Source organism: Aspergillus sclerotioniger, assembly GCF_003184525.1.
Source record: "Aspergillus sclerotioniger CBS 115572 chromosome Unknown BO94scaffold_47, whole genome shotgun sequence".
Classification (NCBI taxonomy): Eukaryota; Fungi; Ascomycota; class Eurotiomycetes; order Eurotiales; family Aspergillaceae; genus Aspergillus; species Aspergillus sclerotioniger.
The window spans coordinates 16,067-35,539 of NW_020291037.1; the positions used below are offsets into that span (position 1 = coordinate 16,067).

The window sequence follows — 19,473 nt, forward strand, 5'->3', positions numbered from 1 at the left end:
TCAAGGCCCATGGTCGTTCGCGGAACGAACAATTTCGAGGCTTGGCGGGCGGGACTCCGGCTGGCTTTTTATCGTCGCCCCTCGACTAAGGCTGGCTTCATTTCAGCCCAGCGTCCTTCATTTCCCGACTTTCTTACTTGGCGGTTGACACTCAGACACTTAGACACTCAAAGACCCTTTATTCGCCATTGCCCAGTTGTGCTATCCATCCATCCATCCGTCGATAGTCGCGTAGGTAGATAGTGGTTCTTCTCCCCGGTCGATGGTTTGGTAGGCAAGTAAGTACCGGACTCCATAGTTTAGTTTAGTTTAGTTTAGTTAGTAGTCTCGTACCTGTCCATTCCGCACCGGACCAGTCAGTCTATCGATCTGACCTACCCATGTTACACTTACTTTCTTACGGCCCTACTTCTGTGGCATGTATCAGACCGATGATGCAGGCATGCTTGATCTCGTGTCAAACCCCAACCCCAACCCCCAGTGACAGCTGAGACCGTGTCACCTCCAGCTGGTGCCAATCACCCCCATGACGACATGCGGCCGTCCCCAGCAAACCGGGCTGAGATCCAACGTCGAGTGCATCGCCGACCTTACCCGGCCGGGCAAAGAGGCTGCTTATCGCCCATTTCCACTTCCATCGCCCTGCGAGGCTGCCGAACGTTCCTGCCGTGCTTCATTGGCGGTGAGCCTCCAGCCGGGCCCCGCTGTGGGCCGACCGCCCGCCAGTCACGCCGCGCCTCCCACTCGCTCCGGCATCACGAGGAACTCATCCCGGTCGACCGCTCTCGCCTACCGTCCAACGACCGTCCAGAAGCCGGCTATTTGCCAGGTACTTGCCAGGTACATCTCCCCCATGTACAACCGTTTATGAGACATCACCGTTGATCCTGTTTACCCCAGCCTCGCGCCGCTTCAACATCCCCGGACTGTTCGACATGCCGTCCAACTTATACAGGCCGGACTCGCTGCCATGCGAGTCTGATCGAGTCGGGCCATATCGGACGCACACAGCACTCTAGCCAGCTGCGTATCTGACCAGAAATGACTCCGATCCCGACTCTCCTGCAGGTTCCTGTCTGTTTGAGTTCGCGGATGAAAGCCAACGGACAGGTAACGAATCTCATTCTCTTCCAGAGATGTATCCTGACGTGGTCGGTCTAGACAGTAGCAGCCATATCTTGCACGTCTTCGCTTCGGTCGCCGTCGGATACTCCTCTTTGTCCTGGAACCGTGTGACTGACATTGTCCACTGGTAGCGCGGCAAAGCCTGCATGAGTGGCGGCGTGAGCGAGAATGAAGCAATTGACGCTCTTAACTAGGTAACTGGTTCGATCTCGCTGGACTGCGGTAACCTGGGTTCGTTCGGTATGCTTGCTATTGCAGAAGGGCAAGGTGCAGTGCACTCGAGGTGTATCCTGCACCGTACTTTGAATCGAGACAGGCTGGTAGGTGTACGTGGAATAAGGTTTTCACGATCGATGGAGCGTCCTGGCATCAAAGCCCAATCACTGTCCAAATTGGCAGAGTTTGGCTCAGCAGGCATGGCAGCCCAAGTCATCGAGCGACGGCAACGGACGAGGCTTGTTCGTATCGTGATCGCGTGGAGGGCTCATAGTGGGGTAAGTACACAGTAAATAGAGATGGACAAGAATACTCTTAGTTAACTGGTCTCCACGCTCTTGACCACCACACCAAATTAAGCTTTGGAAAGTCAATTGGGAGTGAATGGTTGGCCATCTATCCAGCCTTGTTTTCTCGGGTCAGATGTGTTACTGCATCTTGCTCATCACTCACTCAATATCCCATGCTGGATAATAGCGAAGCTTCATACTGACATACCTCGAGGCATTGCTGGGATTTACGATGGGGTTGATCATCTCCACGGACCAGGTCTCTTCCAGTATCGGAAAATCTCCAATACAGATGGTTCAAGGAGATTACTGCACTGTCGATACATAAATCTACTCTGACATGTGCATATGGCAAGTCAGATATACATTGCTCCCATATGAGTGTTAACAAGCAACTATTTACGATCTAGATGGTGAGCCCATCACCATATAGCATCGAGATGCATCCGACAAGCGCACAACCAGACAAAGCCATAGTACCGAACCTATTCGAGTAGACACCATCAACGTACTATGAATAGTATCCCACTAGTAATGCGCACCACATCACATCAATAACACCTGACACATCGAAATATCAAATTATCTATCGAACCAATTTATTTCCATCTTTCAATCCACTAGTCCTTTTGTAGTTACACAGTCACCCCCCTAGTAGTTGAAGAAAAAAAAGTAAAAGAGATTATTTATTGCCTCCAGCAATCCTTCCAAATCTCGTCTTCCATTCCTAATTATCACCCATCCTCACCTCTTCTACTCAACAATAGTATCAATCCAGCGAGCAAAAGACAGCAGCTGATAGATCCTAAACGTGGGGGAGCTAGCCTCGTGCCCGTGGGGCAAAAAAAAAAAATTACATATAACCTGCAGAATCGAATCTTCACACTACTCCTACCACTACTACCCCGATTAAGCACTAATCGAAATTGTACTGTGGGTGGGCGATGCACGCTCTAGCCTCCTGCACGTGAGCAAGACCAAACCTGTATGGGTGCGTGGTACATACGTACGTATGTACAGTTGTTCCTGGCTGCTGCTGCTGCTGGTCGGTTAGTAGCCAGTCAGGCGTGCTGCGGGGGGGTGGGATGAGATGTTCCGCCGGCAATCGCGCGAGATGACTAGATGTTCGATTGCTTGCTTGGTCGCGGGCTGTAGGTAGGGGTCTTGTCCCGGGATGACTTGATGGGGTGGGAAGTACATGTTATGCTCTCTAAGACTATTTTCTATAGGATGGGTAGTTTGTTGTGTTCGTACTGCACTAGTGGAAATTTTTACAATTAAGGAGATGGGAATCCCCCCCATACATTGGGACTGTGCAGTCGGGGGCGATAGTGCAGCGATTGGTACGACTCTGGGGGAGGCAGGGACCCAGGATGAATGCCTGATTTGGCTTTGTTCCTCATGCACGTTCTCCTGCAGGTCAGTCCCAAAAAGCAACCCAACCATGTGTCAAAAGATCATCCCTGCAATCTGCAGCCGAGCACGGAGAGAACAGGAATCACTCGAGCAAACAAGCATGTCGCGGACAAAGGATACAGCAGACAGACAGACAGACAGCGGATTCCAGGCTAAGAAAACAACACAGCAGCATATATAGATGGACAGCGTCGCGGCAAACAAGGCGGACAGGGGAAACAGCGTGACATGATTCGAGGAAAAGCAAAAAAAAAAAAAAAAAAGAAAAAGAAAAAGAAAAAGAAAAAGAAAAAGAAAAGGGGACATAATGACAAGGACCTAGAAAACCACCGATATATATAAATAAGTCACACTGAAGGAGACATACGCGCGCAGAGCGACGGAACTGAAAGCCAGCCTTTAATCGCCCAGCGGCATTCCCTCCACTTGGTCGCTTAGTGACCGCCAATTGTCAGCCTGCAGCTCCGAATACTTCACCCGCTCCTGGCTCCAGTCCTGGTGAAGCCGGCTGATGTGATACTGGCTCTGTTGGAAATACATGAGCTCGTCACGAATGCACTCCTTGATAAACACCCCACGTGCATGCTGTTGCACAATCGATTCCTTGTCCTACAGCGAGCAGCAACATGCAAGGTCAGCCGTTTTCTTTCCCTGACCATCTTCGCGACCTTGACTCCACCGAGGGTGACCATGACCATACCTTGAAAATCGATTCCTCCACTTTCTCAATTTCCCCTGGCTTGCCGCCCCCCTGAGGGCGGGCCCGAAGTTCCTGTAACTTCCTCTCGTTGGTCTCAATCCGACGTTCTAACTGGGGGATGTTATTGCGTGCATAACGGTCTCGCCGGTCAAACATCTCCCGGACGCCGACCAGGCAATCTCTCTGCCGTTTGAGGTCCTCCAGCATCCCTTCCTCCCAGGCCCGCGCTTCATCCTCCAGCAAGCTCTGACTGGCGGAAAGATGCCGCGCGGTGGCCTTGATACCTTCGTTGAGCAACGGCACGTCGTTAGTGTCGAAAGCATAGGTATCCCGGGTCATTTCGGTAAGAGACTGGAGCGCGAGGGAGAAGCGCAAATGATCCGCGGCAAGCCCCTCATTGCGCTTGGCCAATCGCTCCAGCAATGTGCATAAATTGATATACACCTCGGCAGACCTCTTGACCCCACTACGGACAGTGTCGAACATGTCCGTCAGGTCCGATGGCAAGGAGTCCTCCAGATCGGGTGGCAACGCTCGGCCTGTGAATTCGTCCTGGACCGATATCGTGGCTTGCTTGCGCCATACCGAAAGTTCCTACCCAATGTTAGCCACCCGCGACACCCAAGCGAGATCGAAAATGTGACATACCGTGGGAACAGTCAGAAACATTATTACCAGCTGTTCCTGGCTCAGGACCGGATGACGAACGAGGGCATTAGTGAATCGGACGAGTCCTCTGCGACGCTTCTCAAGGAAGGAATTGGAATCCGCTGCAAGGTGAGTGCCATTGACTTTTACCAAGTAAGTAATCTCGGAGGAGAGCTTGTAACAAGCCTTTGTTAGACGTACCTGCTAGTCTTTTCGGTGGAAGTAAAGGCAACTGCCGGAATGGGTATCGTTTATGGAGGCAGTCCAGTAGCCAGACAAAATCGCTATATCGCCGCACCACGGTGCTTTGCCTACGAGCCGATTTTACCTCGTAATTGCGATGTTGGAACATGAACACGCCCTCCTTCTCCGGGAGCAGCGTTATCGTTATCACTTCCTCTAGACGGGGGCTGCTGACCCGGCCTATTCCCAACGAGCGCCGGCGGGGATTGGGCTCGCCCTGTTCACTCCCGGAGGAGCCGAAGCCTCCAAGTCCAGCTCGGACAGGCCCTCCCAGACCACCAGTACCAGCTCCGTCGGATGTATTTCCCAGACTCTCGCCCCATCCAAATCCCGAGGTTGTAGGGGCTGCGCCTGCCCGGCCATTGGCACGGTTGCCATTTGACGCTTCGTGTGGATCGTTTCCTTCACTGACTCTACTAGACCAGGCATTCGTCCCCGATCGCACGCTTCCAAACCCGTTCAGCACGGCGTGTTCGGATTCAGTCTGTGTATGAGCATGGCCGCGATGTAGCTGCGGGCTACCCCACGGATCGGCATCTAAGCTACCCATCGACCCTCGGGCAGATCGTCGCGACTGTGTCGAGCTCGGTTCTCGTAAGACGGTAGAGGAAGGAGGGGGTGTGGCGGGACGTTCTTGCGACTGGACAGGTGTAGCCGATTCTTGTTTAGCGCGCAAAGCGTCGAAGTAAGAGCTTTTCGGCACTGGGAGCTCTGCACGCCGCGCCCGTTAGTGGGTTCATTAGAGTAGCATGTATCAGCGACAACTCACTCTTGCGTCGATCGTCCACCGCATCAAACGTAAGGTCCTCGCCTTCCTGCGCAAGACCCACGAGCGCTAGCAGAACACTGAACTCTCCACGGCCAAGACCATTAGAGCTGTCACTGTCACCTGAGATAACGAGATTGAGTATCTTCGCCTGATCGGTAGCGCTCAGGCCACTGCCCGACAGTATTTCCCGAACGGACGTCAAGCCGACACCGGTCCCAACGCGATCCCCCGCACTAAGAACTAGATCGTATGCATCTATGTAGCTCTCAGGGACATCCGAATCTGGAAGCAGGGTCTTCACAATTTCGCTTTTCGATGTCCTCTTGTTGGTATTACTCATCCAGGGCGAGCTGGAGCTGTCGTCGTCCGCGAAAAGGGAGGAGCTGGCATTGCCAGGATTACCGCCATAGGACGGCTCGTCTGCGAACAGGGAGGACTTAGACCGCTGGACCGAGTTGGCCAGTGGAGAGTCCTCCGGCGAGTTGCCGAACAGCGACATGGAGACCACGGTGGCTGGGGACGATGGGGCGACTGTTGATAGGCAATGACGAAGCGGAGCTCGGTCGGCGAGGAGCAGGGAAGTGATAAGTGAACCACCACGACACCGTAGGATTCAGCAATCGCAAGCCAGGAGGGATGCGCTCGCAGCAGGCAGTCGATTGAAACAGAAAGGGTCCACAATTCGGTACCGACGAGGGAAAAGTGCCTGCTCTTCCTCGGGGTGATGATAAGAGAGCGACAGCACCACGCGTGAGAGGAAGGGAAGTCTTGGGGGGGATGGCGGCGCTCCACCGACGGGAGGCGCTAGTGCGCAGCAACTCTGAAACCATGGTTCCCATTCCAACTTTCTACTCACTACAGTCAACCACAAGCTCATGCGATTGATTCTATTCTACCTCTATACGCCCGCTATGTCAGTGCAAGCAGTACTGGACTCTCCCTTCAGTCGAAGTCTCCGACGCCTGATAAATAGTCTCCCCACCTCATGGCACCGAAAATTGCCTCTACTGCACCAGGATCCCCTGCCATTCTGGCTTGTTAGTAGCCAGAACCAGCAATAGTTCGCGTCCATCGAACCAGATTTCTTTCCACATCTGGGTTTTGCTATTCCCTTTCCGTGCTGCTTGACTCATTCGGGCCTGCCATCATTCGTACCACACTACGTAGTACTCGGAGACTACTCCGCTCAGCAAATAATGTCGATATCGTGATGGACAGACATGGTAGGCCATGATGTCTCCGATATAAAGACCCATAGGCCCATTCATAGGCCCTAGACCGTCCTCGAATGAGGAATTCAAGCATACAATTAATGCACAGAACACATTATCCGTCTGCATAATAGGCGCGAAAGCCGAGAGAAGATCTGCTTCGGCTGTATCCTCAACTTCAAAGTTGGCAGCACTCTCCAGCGCTTGTGCAGCTCGCGTAGTCTCATTGTCTCATCCACCGCCATGTCAAAAGATCCATAGACCTGGAGGTAATGCTAACAGTACCAGTAGACGAATTCCCAACTGGAGTTGTCTCTTGACTTGGAATCGCATATTTTAGAGACCGTGGAGTCGACTACTGATCTCTCTGGCTAGGTACCGCACCATGAGACGTATGCCTGTCTGACTCCCAATTTTTTGCGGTTGGAGTTCAAATTATGATCTAGCGTTGCAACAGACGGGGCGGATGAATCGGGACAGGAGGATAAACCAGAGACATGGCTGGTAAGTGGTAATCTGTGGAGGAGATCCGGGGTTTGGTCAAAGTGATTGGTTACGGTAATTAGCCAATTGGACCTATATATACCGTGAGTTCTGTAGAAAGTAAGCACTCATGGACAACGAAGACAAAGGAGACAATGGCCTCACCGAAAGAAGGATGGAGGGCTTGCTGCTATCCCTGTCTCATTACCATATTAGATCTAGATCACAACGATGCGTCCGGGGGATGAGGACGAGAGAAATTGGATGAAGCCACAAATCTGACAGAGATCTGAATTGGGGGTAAGGCCGGAGAGCGAGAGGATGCCGCCTGGCTATAGGTAGGCTCCCAGCTGCAGCGGCAATAAGCAATTAAGAACGAGAAGCAGCGCGTGGTCCCGCGCTGCGAGAGATGGAGCCGAGGTCGAGCCAATGATGCCCGCCTTTGGGGCCTCCGCTGGCGGACGTCATTTTGACCATCCCGATTACCGCGGGCCTTCGGGCCTAGCCCTCTTGGGAATAGCAGCGGAAGACGGCGCAACGTAAGCCCGGAAATTTTTCGGGAAGCCATACAGAACGATTTTCATCATGAAACAGCAGGTTCCTCAGCTTTTCGGCGGCAACGGTCGCGCAACGATAGCATTCTTTAATTTCGGGCCCTTCTATCATGGATCTGCAACCGCCGTCGGTGCTGGCTCATTTGCCTCGCCCGTTGCATGCCTCTACCGGCAAAACCCACCTCGGCGAAGTCCATAGCTTGGCCGACTCGAAAAAGCGCAAGAGACATGAAGTGGTCGTGGCAGTGGATGGCGAGGCCGTGAACATCTACAACGTATGCGTGAAGAATTGAGACGAAAACGCCCGGACACGCGGCTGACTGCTTGTTTCTAGATCCAAACACCGAAGTTGGTGACCTCCTACGCCGTTCCACCGCAATCCTCGTTCTCTTGCCAGCCATGCTCGGTCCGCAGAAAGATCCCGAATAAGTCTGTCGTCAGAAGACAGACTTACGTCGCCGTGAAGCAGCAGATCAAATCTTTCGTGGAGGAAAATGGTGGGAATGTGGCCAGCGCCCCCTCTATCGCTTCGTCTTCTTACTCCGTGAAGGATTCGGAAAGCCCTGCGGTTTTCGTTGGCATTGTTCCAACCGAATCCCAGGGAGATGAAGAGGAAGAATCGTTCGATGTTCTGGCTGTTCATCAGGACGGTCGTGTGCGCAGACTGTCTTCGGACCTCAAGACCCAACATTGGAGTTTGCGCCACAGCGAGGTCGCAAAAACCAACGCAACCCATGAGATCCGCTCATGTTTCCTCGTCGAATTCGAAGATGCGAAGAAGTCTCTGTTCAAACGCAGACAAGACCTGGCGGCTCTGGCCTTCAGCAACCTCACCGAGTCTGGTGTCGATGAGCCTTCTGTGCTGCTGCTTGTTTCGCACCCCACCGGTTCAGAGCAGACCAAGCTAAGCGACGTGAAGGTCCAGATGTTTTCCGTTCCAGCCAACGCATCCCAGGGTCATGACGAAAGTCAAAAGATGCGCCACCTTCTCACCGTCAACATGCCTGATGTAGAGGGACAGGAGGCAATCGAGAGCCGGGGCTCGCAGTGGTATTTCCACGCTGGATCGGCCGGGTTGAACCTGTCGTTTGGACGGGGTTACATCAACTTCGATCTCTCTCAGTACACTCCCACCGTGACTTCGAAGTTCATCCTCGAGAACGAAGAATTCTCGTCCGTTATGCGCATTTCGCCCCAGTCGGTAATTGGCGCCGGCAAGTCCATGATCGCAGTCTACGACACACAATACAAGTCAGTGCAGCGGAGCATTGCCGTCGGTGACGTCCCAGCCAGTGCCTCCTCAGGCGTGAAGGCGCGCACCACATTCGTCAGTTACTACGCCAAATTGGGAGTCGCCATCGCCACCAAGGACAACACTCTGTTGGCATTCGATCTGAGCCCGTCGCATAATGCTGCGGGAACATCCCTCAAGCGCTCGAGAGATGGCCTGTTGATTGACGCTATCGGCCGTGGTATCGGATCCTCTGCCACTCAATGGGACCCTGCCACGAAGAAGCATCGGACCGAACACACAGCAGCTTTGGGTCTCACATCACCAGAACAAGTCGAACGCTGGAACCAGCTGACTGCTGAGCTGCGCCAGTGTGCCGCGTCCAAGAACACCGATGGTTTTGACCGTGCAGTGCAGGCTTACTTCGGCTCCAAGGGCCTTCCTTCACCCGATACATATGTCAACCCAGAGACGACGGTCTTCTTGTTGTCCCTGATATTCTCACTGAAAGATGATGCCGAAAGCCATGACCAGTTGTCCGCCTCGTCTGCCTTCCGCGTGTCCGTCGACCTGTGGCCTCAGCAAACCTGCCAATGGCTCATCCAAATCGGCCATATGTCCGTGAACAACGTCGAGATTGCGCTGCGCCGATCCTTCAAACCCCGTATCCTCCCATCTCTCCCCACCGGATCGTTCGTCCAAGGCCTGACCGACTCGGATCCGTCTCTGCAACGCCTCATCGACGTCCTCCAGGGCCGCGTCCTCTTTTCCACCGACGAGCTCGCCTACATCCTCAAGTTCCTCATCAACACAGCTCGCGCCCGCTCCATCTCACTAGACGAGGAAGTCCCGAAGGCTCTCACCAACGGCGAAGACCAAGACACCAACACCACCCAGGCCCTCACCATCTCCACCCCCGCCGAAGCCAGCCTCGCAAACATCTTCCTCGCCCTCAACACCACCCTCCAGAAGATTCACCTCCACCCCCTCCCCGCCATCACCTCGTCTATCCGCTCCGCCCTGTCCCGCACCGAAATCATCTCCATGGTCCACCATCTCCGCCTCTCCCTCGCAACAGGCGGCTACACCTCCCGATTCACCGAATCGCCCCCGATCCCCGTCCCCGCCGAGCAAACCAACCCACCCCTCTCCCTCTCCACCATCATCGACCTCCTCAACGCCTCCGTCGACGCTATCGGCCCCTCGGGCTGGATCTCCGCCACCGCCGGCCTCGACGACTCCCCCGCCCGCGACCAGGAACTGATCGCCGACATGAAATCAGAGATCTCCGCCGCCCTCGCCGGCGTCGAAGAGGCCACCTACCTGAAGGGAATCCTCAACGAATACCTCCGCTACGCCACCAGCGCCAGCCGCTCCGCACCCACAGCCGTGACCATCGACTCCGGCAGCGACACTCCCGCGTCCGCAATGGTGCGTTGCGAGAAGTTGAACGGCGCCGACCTGATGGTCTTCGGTGCCACGGAAAACGATGAAGGATTCGAGGGAGATGCCAGCGGCAAGTTGCTTCCGTTGTCGTTGAAGGCGGATTCGAATGATGTTAGCAAGACGAAGGTTAAGTTGTCGACGGGTGAGGTCAAGACGAGGAGTAGTAGAGAGATTGGATACCTGCGTCGGAAAGCTGCGGGCAAGTACTCCTTTGAGAGACTTATTGTATAGTTTACATACGTATGTGTATGGGGTATATGGTATAAAAGTAGAACGATCACTTTTTATTATTTATTCTTCTTTGTCATGGGGTCCGTCTTGGTTCTGCGTTGTTGTAATAGTACATGTAGTTTTCTGGGTTGTTTTTGGAATTTGCTTTTGTGGTACTAGGCAGATAGTATTTTGTTGGTTGGTCCAGCGGGAGGCGTTGGAATTGAATGTTGGATCAGGACAGGGTAAATTGTAATGCCAGTCTCGATTTCAATTTCACATGGTCTTGATAAGTATGTACACAATTTATATATAGTCATATATGCACAATGATATAACAAAGGCTCCAGCATATGGCACCCACATCTCAGGGTCAAAGAAAGTGTCATGATGTTAAAATCATCAGAATGTTTTCGCGTATCGTGAGGATCCATGCATGTCTCACAGTCGTTAGGTTCACTAGTCCCCCCAGTTGTTGTCAAGGTTCCGCCCGTTTCGAATTACAACAGAAACACAAAATACATAGAACATCTCTTGATAATGGCACAGAAATCAGCATAAGGAACGCACAATAATCAAACATAAATGGCAAATGGCACTTGCGTGACGGCGTCAAAGTGGCAATGGCAGGAGGGAAACGCCACCGAGGGGCATAATGACCATATCTCAGGCACTTAGTTGTCGGGCCCTGGACCATCAAGATATTCAAAGGATCGGTTTGCAATGTTGTCATGAGACCACCAAGGCTGCCTTTTGGCTTAGCCAACAGAGGATAGTTTACGTCTGTGCGAATCAAGAGCACTTGAGCCGAGCGGGTATGACGGGATTTACCCTGTCACGGCACCCCAGTCCCATCTTCCTGCTGCACCTGACAGTGAGCAGTCCAGAACTTGAAGGGCAGAACAGAAAGCTCCATCAAGCGATGTATGCAAAGCAGACTGACATCCTTAGCTTTGCTGATGGTCGGTTGTACCACAGGACTGGCAGAAAAATCGAAGCCGAATTCGTTTCGGAAACCGCAATATAGAGGGAGCTAGCTCCTTCCCACAGTGGAGCTTTCAGCACGCTCCTTCAACCGCATAGCTTGTGCTTCAAGAGATCGAGCCATGAGCTTTGTCACCGGCCAAACAGCAGCCCGGTCGAGTAGACTTGCCGTGGCAAGCAGGATTTTGCAGCCATAACCCCCTTCGACCACACTAGGCAGACGTTGTAGGACGCTCAGGGCTGACCTGGTTGCGCCATTTTGGACCTCCCTCTGCATTTTGCCTTCCACACTAGCAAGGATCTCTGTGATTTTATTCAACAGTTTGCAGTCCTCCTCTTCGAGCAGCAGAAGGCTGGTAGCTTGCGTGAGATCAACATTGTCTTGACCTAGAACGCCCAGGCAGGGGCCCACGCGTTCTTGAACAGTGGTGATCCATTCTGCAAGAACTTGAGCGCAATCGAAAGAACACATGGCGCATTGAATGGGTAGTTCTCTGCAAGTGAATTCGGCAAAAGTGTTTCCAAGTTGATCGGACATCGATATTGAATCTGCCGCATAGAACGCCGCCTTGCGAAGATGTCTTTCACGTTTGGTCTGACCAGGCCGATACACCCCCATCAGAGTCTGCAGGGGATGATCCTGGGTGGGAGTGGTGGATATGGCAAGATCTCCCACTCCCAGATCAGCCACTGAATCGCGACGATTGTCGGTCTGGTTTGAGCCTTCGGTGATTGACGGGTCCAGAACATCAGACGTAATGTCATCCATGGGGTGAACAGGCTCGATTCCACGCGCAAGCTCGTCTGACATAGCATTCCAGTCACGCTGCCAGAATGCCTCCTTGCAGCGCCCAAGGTTCACGAATAATCTTACATAGGCGAGATCTAATAATGGGATGCTATCAGCAGACAGAGGTCCGGCACCGAATGGATTGGGACGCTCCAAGCTGTGCACGGGATTGCCAGCCCAAGCAGATTGCCAGGCCCGCAATGCGGGTTCGATGTGAGCTTGCATGGCCTCTGTTTCTCGAGACGTCCACTGTCGGCCCATGTGTCGCTGGCGAGTTTCCCAGATGTAATTGTGCAGCGCATATATCAAAACCAAGCAACCAAAAGTACTAAGCTTTAACTCGCCAATGGGTGGATCATCATCATTTCCAGATACCTGGGATGGCATCGACGGAGACGACTGCTGTTCTCGTTGACTGGCGGTCAAAAGTGTGGTCAAGGCTGCGGAAAATGATAGTCCTTTCTTGTGGGATGACTGTCCACCGAGCCTCTTCCAAGCTTGCGGGGACTCCGCAGCCCAAAGATCCTCTTCACAGGGAAGATCGAGGCGAATCTCAGAATTAGTCAGGGCCGGTGCGTGATTGTAGGCTGACACAAGGAAGCACGACAGAGCAAAGATGGCGTAGAGTGTGCGCTTCCGCTCCTCGACAATCTTCCAATCAAGCCATTCTTTCCTTTCTTTTGGCTGTCCGGGGGCTGACTGGCTTGAACCGTCAGAATCAGCACCGATGCGGTTACTGAGCCCGGTGGCAAGATAATCCTGAGAGAGATCCTTCGCATCGAGATGACGGTTCAATTCAGCCGCTCGGGCAAGGCTGACCAACGCCGCACAGTGGGTACTCGCAATATCAGCCGATGTCTTGTCACCGCAGGTATGTCCATAGATGACGTTGAGGAGCATCGCCTGAACCAACCACAGTGGGGTGTTTTGCACCGAACTGTCATGCGCGTGGCTTTGGCGCCCAATCGCAGTTGACATGTCGGCTTTACGTCGTTCCTCTAGATAGAGTTGAATCATTTTCTTGGCAGCTTCGAAGAGGTCCTTGGAGGCTGCAGTATCGAATTCGTAGAGCGCTCCGATTGCCGCCATGGAGAGGATCAGCGAGCCACCACCTCCAGCAACTCCGGGTGAACTTAAGTTGAGATGACCGCTAGGAGTCCGTAATTTGCTGGTGTATTCGGGTGCTTGGAAATCAAGGGTCGGAATATGAAGGAAGGGCATGTGTGGGTGAAAGTAGGTGATGTAGGCGGAGATAAAACGCTGCATGTCCGAGGTGCTAGGCAATTGACCGGGGCCGGTGAAAGTGGAGGAACGAGAGAAGAGATCGCGGCAGGGAATCATGCCGCTAGCGGGCTGGGAATACTTGCGGTGATTGAGACTGGTCGGGTGCGCCATGCTGGCTAATAAAGCCTGTCGGGTGGAGTCTGTAAAGGTATCCGTGGAGCTTGGGGAATGGTGAGTTCGTAGGGCACTATTCGCGAAAGGCAGGTTGAGAGGATTAGGAGATTCTCCGTTTGTTGCCATAGAGGATGAAAACATACTCTGCGAATGTCCACCCATCATGGGCTGGCCAACGGAAGTCATGGATGGGGGCGTGGCATATGTTTCCACGAACGGATTCTGAGCCATCAATGACTTGGGAGAAACAGTTTCTGGCGGGATTCCTATATCGTTAAAGCTGGAGGAGGAGTACTCGAAGGGAAACTGGCTTGGGGGCGCCGCCGAATGTGGAGGGAACGGGTTGTGCCAGCCAGCTGAAGAGACAGAATAACGATGTGACCCATCCATCATGGCCTCGCTGATCCCGCTCTGACTGCCCGTACTCATCGCGGAAGGGGACGACTCGTCGATCGCTGAATCGTTGCTTTTACCCATTGGCATGGCCGGGTCAAAGGTGTTCATCCAATCAAAGCTGAAGTCATCTTCCATCATCGCATCTGCAGGAGGCATATGATGGGCGCCATGAGTAAATGGTGATGAGGGCGAGTCATTACCATAGGCCTGCGGGGAGCCTCCGAAGTGAAGCTGAGCTGGATTGATGGTACTACCATGACCCATAATCATATCTGAGACGTTGAGATCGAAGCTACCGTAGACGGGGGCAGTCCGAAGGCCACCGGAAAAGTCCATAGACAACCCATGCGTTTCCAACTTCGGCAGGCCAGTCACGGGAGGATGATGGCTCGAGGAAAAGCCACGAAAGTCAAGGTTTGAGCCCACAGATCCGGAACCGATGCTTTGGTGGTAAGTATGTCCAGAGTGGCCACCTGGCGCTGATGGAGGGTTAGAGGGATTTACAAGTCCCAGGGAAGCCCCATCAATATGACTAATGGTATTTGCGCGAGGACGCATGGCACTGGAGTTACTGGCGATCGAATTCTTGCGAACGCGATTCGTTCCAGTAGCAGCGCCCCCCGTGCTCTCGCGCCGGCCATTTCTGGGGCGGGATGACGGGGTTGTCGTCATGTGTAATTTCTGCTGGTGCCTGAGAAGAAGGTCTCGACGAGCGAAACAGCGCGCACACTCGGGGCACTCAAAGGGCTTTTCTTTGGTATGTGAGCGCTCATGGCGCTTGAGGTGTTCCAATCGAGCGAAGGACCGACCGCATGTCGTACAGCCATGAGGGCGGGGCTTGTCGGTCTTCGGGGGAGGTATGGTGGCACTCTGATTAGACAGGCCATTGGCCTCCTTCAAGTCCTCCTTGGGCTTGGGAGCGGCTGGTTCTGTTAGACACCAATGCAGCAAAATGAGGTCCTCAACAACACGGCGGACTCACCAGGCACATCGACGGGCACCTCGCTGATGCTAGCGAGATCCTCCATTTTGGGGCTGGTGGCCGGGTCTTGACCGACGATTGTATCTAATAACATCCTAGGGACAATGTGTCTTGTGGAAACCAGTGCAGGTACTGGTTGCGGGGGCGGGGTCTTGTGCAGCACGAGGCCGGGGTTATAAGAGAGGAGGGGCGGCCAGAGTACTGCCGATATAGGCAGCTGGATACGTGAGGAAGTGAAGCTACTGGCGAAGGTTGAGAAGTAGACGCGACATTGACAGCATTCTGATTCAATGAGATAGAGTTAGCCCGGTCCGGTGTCCGGAGAGAAGATGCGGCGAATAGGGTGCAGCAATTCCACGGAACACTCACCAGATGGTAACAGGTGCCGGGGAGAAAACAAGGAGACGGCCGTTATTCGGGGGAAATCCAACTTCTGGGAGAGGAGGGAATTGAAGACAATAATAACTTGACGCTGTCCAAGTGGATTACCCGGATCACCGTTACAAAGAAATTAGGCAGAGTGGGTTTGGTGGCGAAGTGGTCCCGTTCCTGGGGGGGGAAGAGAAACGATCTCGGGGTTAGCAACTGTAATCAGCAGGGGTTGAGTTCCAAGCTCCAGGGGAAACCCACGGGTGGGCTACTACTACTCACCAATTTGAGTGCAAGGCAAGCCCTCTCAAGATGGACTGAATCACTCACGACTGTTGCCAATCATTGGCTCCAACGGCTGCAGCTCTCAGAGCGAAGTCAGTGTTGCGGGCATGCGCCGCGATGGTGGTGTGAGTCGGTGGATAAGCCGGAGATAGCCGACTGGGGGGGGAATTGATGGGCGCTGAGCTGCTCAATTGCTGATAAGCACCATGAGTCGGCACGTTGCCCGAGGAATGCGAGACGAGGGACCAAAGATGGTAATGTTGGAGAAGAAGGGGAGGGAGGTGGAAAAGAATATGAGCAAATAGAGAGAGCAAAGTTGTAGTAGTTAAGAAGAGGGATGTAGGTGAGAGAGGTTGAATGACGGATGGGATGGATGGAGGAGTAAGGCTGTACGCTCCGAGGTGTGTCCGTACGAGCAGGAACCGCAGCCGTTTAGTGGCTCTTCGTCGCAGCAAGGAAACGACCTAGTCCGCCGTTGCACTGGGAGCACCAACATTTCCTCCAGCAGAAGAATAATATTAGGAAAAATAATAAACAGAACAATAACAAAACCAGAATTCTTTACCAGATCCATACCCAGTGAGCATACGGTACGGAGTAGTGGCAGATAGATACTACCTACTACTAGTTACTAGTTAGAGGTATGGGGTATGTCGTAACTCGTAAGCAAGCGCGGTCATCTCAGACTGTTGCCAGATATGTCACTTTCACTTGTCTCTCAGTTACGAGAGACCAGCCTAGCCTTCCAAACTAGGGGCCGCCGGACTCCCACCAAGCAGTGACTTGACTTTCTGCTACGACGAGAAAGGCCATCTCCCAGTACCCCGGCGAAAGTCGCGGGACAAACCCACGAAACAGCATCCGGCCTTAGTCAGGGTGCCCACCCAATCACGGCCCGTGACGGTAGCCGGAGTGGGCCGGGTGGCTCTCGTCCGGCGTGCTTTGTAGGGGAGCATGGGCCATGACAGGGCCAGAGCCAAGGGCTCGCCCCACACCCTAGTCACGGGGAGGATGCAGTACACAATACCGTCACAGCCCGCCGGCGGGTATGGTACGTCCGCCGTATTCGCCCGTCTCCAACGACTCCGATCGATGTACTCCCTGGGTAGCTAGCGACGGAGGCCGCCAGACACTGGCCATCGTAACTCGCCCAACATCCGGTGGAATGATTGCTACTACTACCATAATAGGATCAAATGTTAACGCGGGCGCGTGGCTGGGAGAGATACGGCCGACATGACGCGGTAGGAAGAGTACTAGTTGCGTCTGGGCGGTGGCCTGAAGACGATTAATTTCTCTCAACTACGTTGGGGGACCGACCCCATATGAGACATGAGATACGAAGTAGCGACAATAGTCGGGGAGTTATTTTTAACCTTGCTAAAATTTTGACAGGAACTCGATAGGTGCTGGCTTCCGACCTTCGCTTACTTCGTTTCCTAACTCGGAGGCTTTGGTAGGTGTTAGATTGCTTGTTTGATGCAGTGTCCATCGAGATCACGTACTCCCAGCTATTCCGTCCACCCTTGCAATAATTCCTGCGGTGCGAGTTCGGATGTATCCTGCCGTTTGCTGGGATGGTTTAAAACGTTGTTCAAGCAGGCCTCTTCACTCTGAGGAGTGGTCTAGTAGTTCAGAAAGACTAGACTTACCTAGTTGATCACCGTGACCGAGGTTACCGCATTGCTAGAGGGTGATGCCTGCCGGAGTATCGAAACCCCCTGGCTACAATCTCCATTATGAAGTCCAAACCCGACAGCCAGGCGTAGTGTTCAAGGAATCATAGTTGCCAGACCTTGCGACTATCCCGACAGACACTGGCGAACCATGAGTATCAGCTTGACCTTGTGCTGGGAACGGACTGAGGCAGGTCATCTTACACTCATTTACTCCGTACTATCATCGGCAATTGTATTGCAGATTAGATTACCGGTGAGTGGTCGGTCGCTGGAGGCGCCCCAGGCTACCAGGCTCCAGGCTAACAGGCGACCTAACCGAATGAGGCAGGCAGGCAGCAGGTTGCAGGTTGATTGTCCCCCGGCCTTGCTGATACTGATACTGATACTGATACTGATAGATACCGCCGGAGGTATCGATGGATACGGCAGGCACGTACGGTGTAATATTGGGGAGTACGACGGGGTAAGATATCGTCACCGGGCCATACCAGGCTCAGGCTGGCTTGTGGCCGCGTCCTGGGCTCGGCAGGAGCCAGAGTTTAGATGTGGAATCCAACCCCAGACCTCGTGACTATCCGGATCGGCGACTAGATACTATTGCACCTGGCTTCAGCAGGAGCTCGATGGGAGTGAGATCCTTAGGTTACCCAGGTAGGGCTTGGTATGGGGTAAGGACAAAGAAACCACGCAGATGGGTCGGCGTTTGCAGAGAAACCTTGGACGATTTTCGCCCGAGTCGATGGGCTGCCTAGGCTGCTGGTGCTTACATCTGTGGTGGCGGTTGGCGCCGCTTCAGATTCCCCCCAATCAGGATAAGGGAGGGAAACAATGGAACTGGTCGTAAATTAATCGCGACTGTCGCAATTAGGAGAGAGACAGAAGAAGGTGGTGCTAGTACTGCTCGATAGCACTAGTTGGACAGTTAGACAGTTAGAGGCCGGCCGGACCGCAGTATGGAAACCGAGCTTGCGCCATTTTGTGGGGAGGGCAAATGAGACCTAATCAGCTAAGGTTCAAGGTTCGTGTGGGGGATTTCCCTGGATCCAGCGGGTATTTTGCCAATCGCATCCATTCGATCTGTTGCGGCGGGTGGACCCCTGAGGTCATTCCACCTAAGAGACTGTCTGTCGCTCTGTCCTCAGCTCTCCCGACTCTCAGTCCAATAGACTAACTAACACTGTACTAGAGAGTAAAGGGATGCGCCCGGTCGCTCCAACTGAGACTGCCTCCGTCCTTCACCCGAACTGGATCGTGGACGCGCCTAGGCACCTAGTTCCCTTGGTGCCGTTGGCCTCGCGTCCATCGGGCGGTATCCAATTTTGGTCCCGTCTGCTAAGATTAGGATGATCGATTTTTGATGTTCGGTTTCATCTGGAAGTTGATCGATGCCGGGTGGAGTGCACTTCCCTGTCAGAGGCGACTACACTGAAGACTTGGCAAAGGCCATGAGCGAAAAAATCCGGAGCCAAAGGTCGCACTACTACTACTATCCACCCCCCGACATTTCTCCCTGGGTTTGATTGGATCTTGTGGCCGGTGCTGGGGGATCATCTTGGTTGGCCTCCCCAAAACTTCCGTCCCCTGAGCACTGGGGCCCGGTTCCTTAGGAACAGAGCCTGCGCTCGATTTCCTGGAAGGGACAACCAACCAACACGAGCGATCCCCCAAAGTATCGTGCCCACGTTGGTCGCATTGGTCAATCCGTCCTCAACGCCTCCCCATTGGCAAGAGCTTGCTGGTGCACGCGGGTTTGACTTTCATGCTAAATTGTCTGAGCATGGGTGCTGTCGCTCCTCCGAGGTAGGCCAGGCCACAACTGTAATTAGAGTGGCCACGCATCATGCACCGGTGACTGCGCGATCTTATTCAGGAGGTGCATGGATGAGAACGGAATGTTGCGGACTTGCTGACTCAAAGTTTAACGGGTGGGCTCAGGTTGTTGCACGGCCGCAGTACCATCTCAACGAGGTGGGTTTAGAACATGACTCGAAGCATCGAGGTCGGTACCTTAAGCGGAACCAGTACTATGTATTCAGATTTCTGCCTAC

At 53.5% G+C, this 19,473-nt stretch overlaps 5 protein-coding genes across 5 annotated transcripts; 3 read left to right on the top strand and 2 right to left on the bottom strand.

The window, feature by feature from the left end:
- Positions 1 to 526: 526 nt before the first annotated feature.
- On the top strand, positions 527 to 871 carry BO94DRAFT_590849 (uncharacterized protein; the record flags this gene model as incomplete). The annotated part of the gene is made up of 1 exon (XM_025616067.1): positions 527 to 871. The coding sequence occupies one exon, from the start codon at positions 527 to 529 to the stop codon at positions 869 to 871; it is 345 nt and encodes a 114-aa protein (XP_025461931.1).
- Positions 872 to 2,708: 1,837 nt separating this feature from the next.
- Positions 2,709 to 3,495, top strand: BO94DRAFT_306273 (uncharacterized protein). The gene has a single exon (XM_025606790.1). It carries the CDS (start codon positions 2,830 to 2,832, stop codon positions 3,226 to 3,228), a length of 399 nt encoding a protein of 132 aa, XP_025461932.1. The 5' UTR covers positions 2,709 to 2,829; the 3' UTR covers positions 3,229 to 3,495.
- mvp1 (sorting nexin Mvp1) lies at positions 3,346 to 6,120 on the bottom strand. Its single transcript, XM_025609484.1, has 5 exons — positions 5,408 to 6,120; positions 4,597 to 5,349; positions 4,396 to 4,538; positions 3,748 to 4,341; positions 3,346 to 3,656 (listed from the first exon to the last, which is right to left on the bottom strand). Exons 1-5 carry the CDS (start codon positions 5,904 to 5,906, stop codon positions 3,447 to 3,449), a joined length of 2,199 nt encoding a protein of 732 aa, XP_025461933.1. The 5' UTR covers positions 5,907 to 6,120; the 3' UTR covers positions 3,346 to 3,446.
- Positions 6,121 to 7,765: 1,645 nt separating this feature from the next.
- On the top strand, positions 7,766 to 10,563 carry BO94DRAFT_528053 (uncharacterized protein; the record flags this gene model as incomplete). Its single annotated transcript, XM_025610407.1, has 2 exons — positions 7,766 to 7,930; positions 7,990 to 10,563. 2 exons carry the CDS (start codon positions 7,766 to 7,768, stop codon positions 10,561 to 10,563), a joined length of 2,739 nt encoding a protein of 912 aa, XP_025461934.1.
- Positions 10,564 to 11,339: 776 nt separating this feature from the next.
- Positions 11,340 to 15,672, bottom strand: amdX (putative C2H2 transcription factor (AmdX)). The gene is made up of 3 exons (XM_025606791.1): positions 15,462 to 15,672; positions 15,093 to 15,374; positions 11,340 to 15,033 (listed from the first exon to the last, which is right to left on the bottom strand). The coding sequence occupies exons 2-3, from the start codon at positions 15,184 to 15,186 to the stop codon at positions 11,576 to 11,578; spliced, it is 3,552 nt and encodes a 1,183-aa protein (XP_025461935.1). The 5' UTR covers positions 15,187 to 15,374; positions 15,462 to 15,672; the 3' UTR covers positions 11,340 to 11,575.
- Positions 15,673 to 19,473: the final 3,801 nt, after the last annotated feature.

Bases quoted from the DNA above. Each gene is read 5' to 3' on its own strand.
- mvp1 (XM_025609484.1), bottom strand. From the start codon at position 5,906: ATGTCGCTGTTCGGCAACTCGCCGGAGGACTCTCCACTGGCCAACTCG. The intron at 5,350-5,407 runs GTGAGTTGTCGC...CGCGGCGTGCAG, and splicing joins GGTGGACGATCGACGCAAGA to AGCTCCCAGTGCCGAAAAGC. The intron at 3,657-3,747 runs GTATGGTCATGG...TGCTCGCTGTAG, and splicing joins TGGAGGAATCGATTTTCAAG to GACAAGGAATCGATTGTGCA.
- amdX (XM_025606791.1), bottom strand. From the start codon at position 15,186: ATGTTATTAGATACAATCGTCGGTCAAGACCCGGCCACCAGCCCCAAA. The intron at 15,034-15,092 runs GTGAGTCCGCCG...TAACAGAACCAG, and splicing joins GGTGCCCGTCGATGTGCCTG to CCGCTCCCAAGCCCAAGGAG.
- BO94DRAFT_306273 (XM_025606790.1), top strand. From the start codon at position 2,830: ATGTTATGCTCTCTAAGACTATTTTCTATAGGATGGGTAGTTTGTTGT.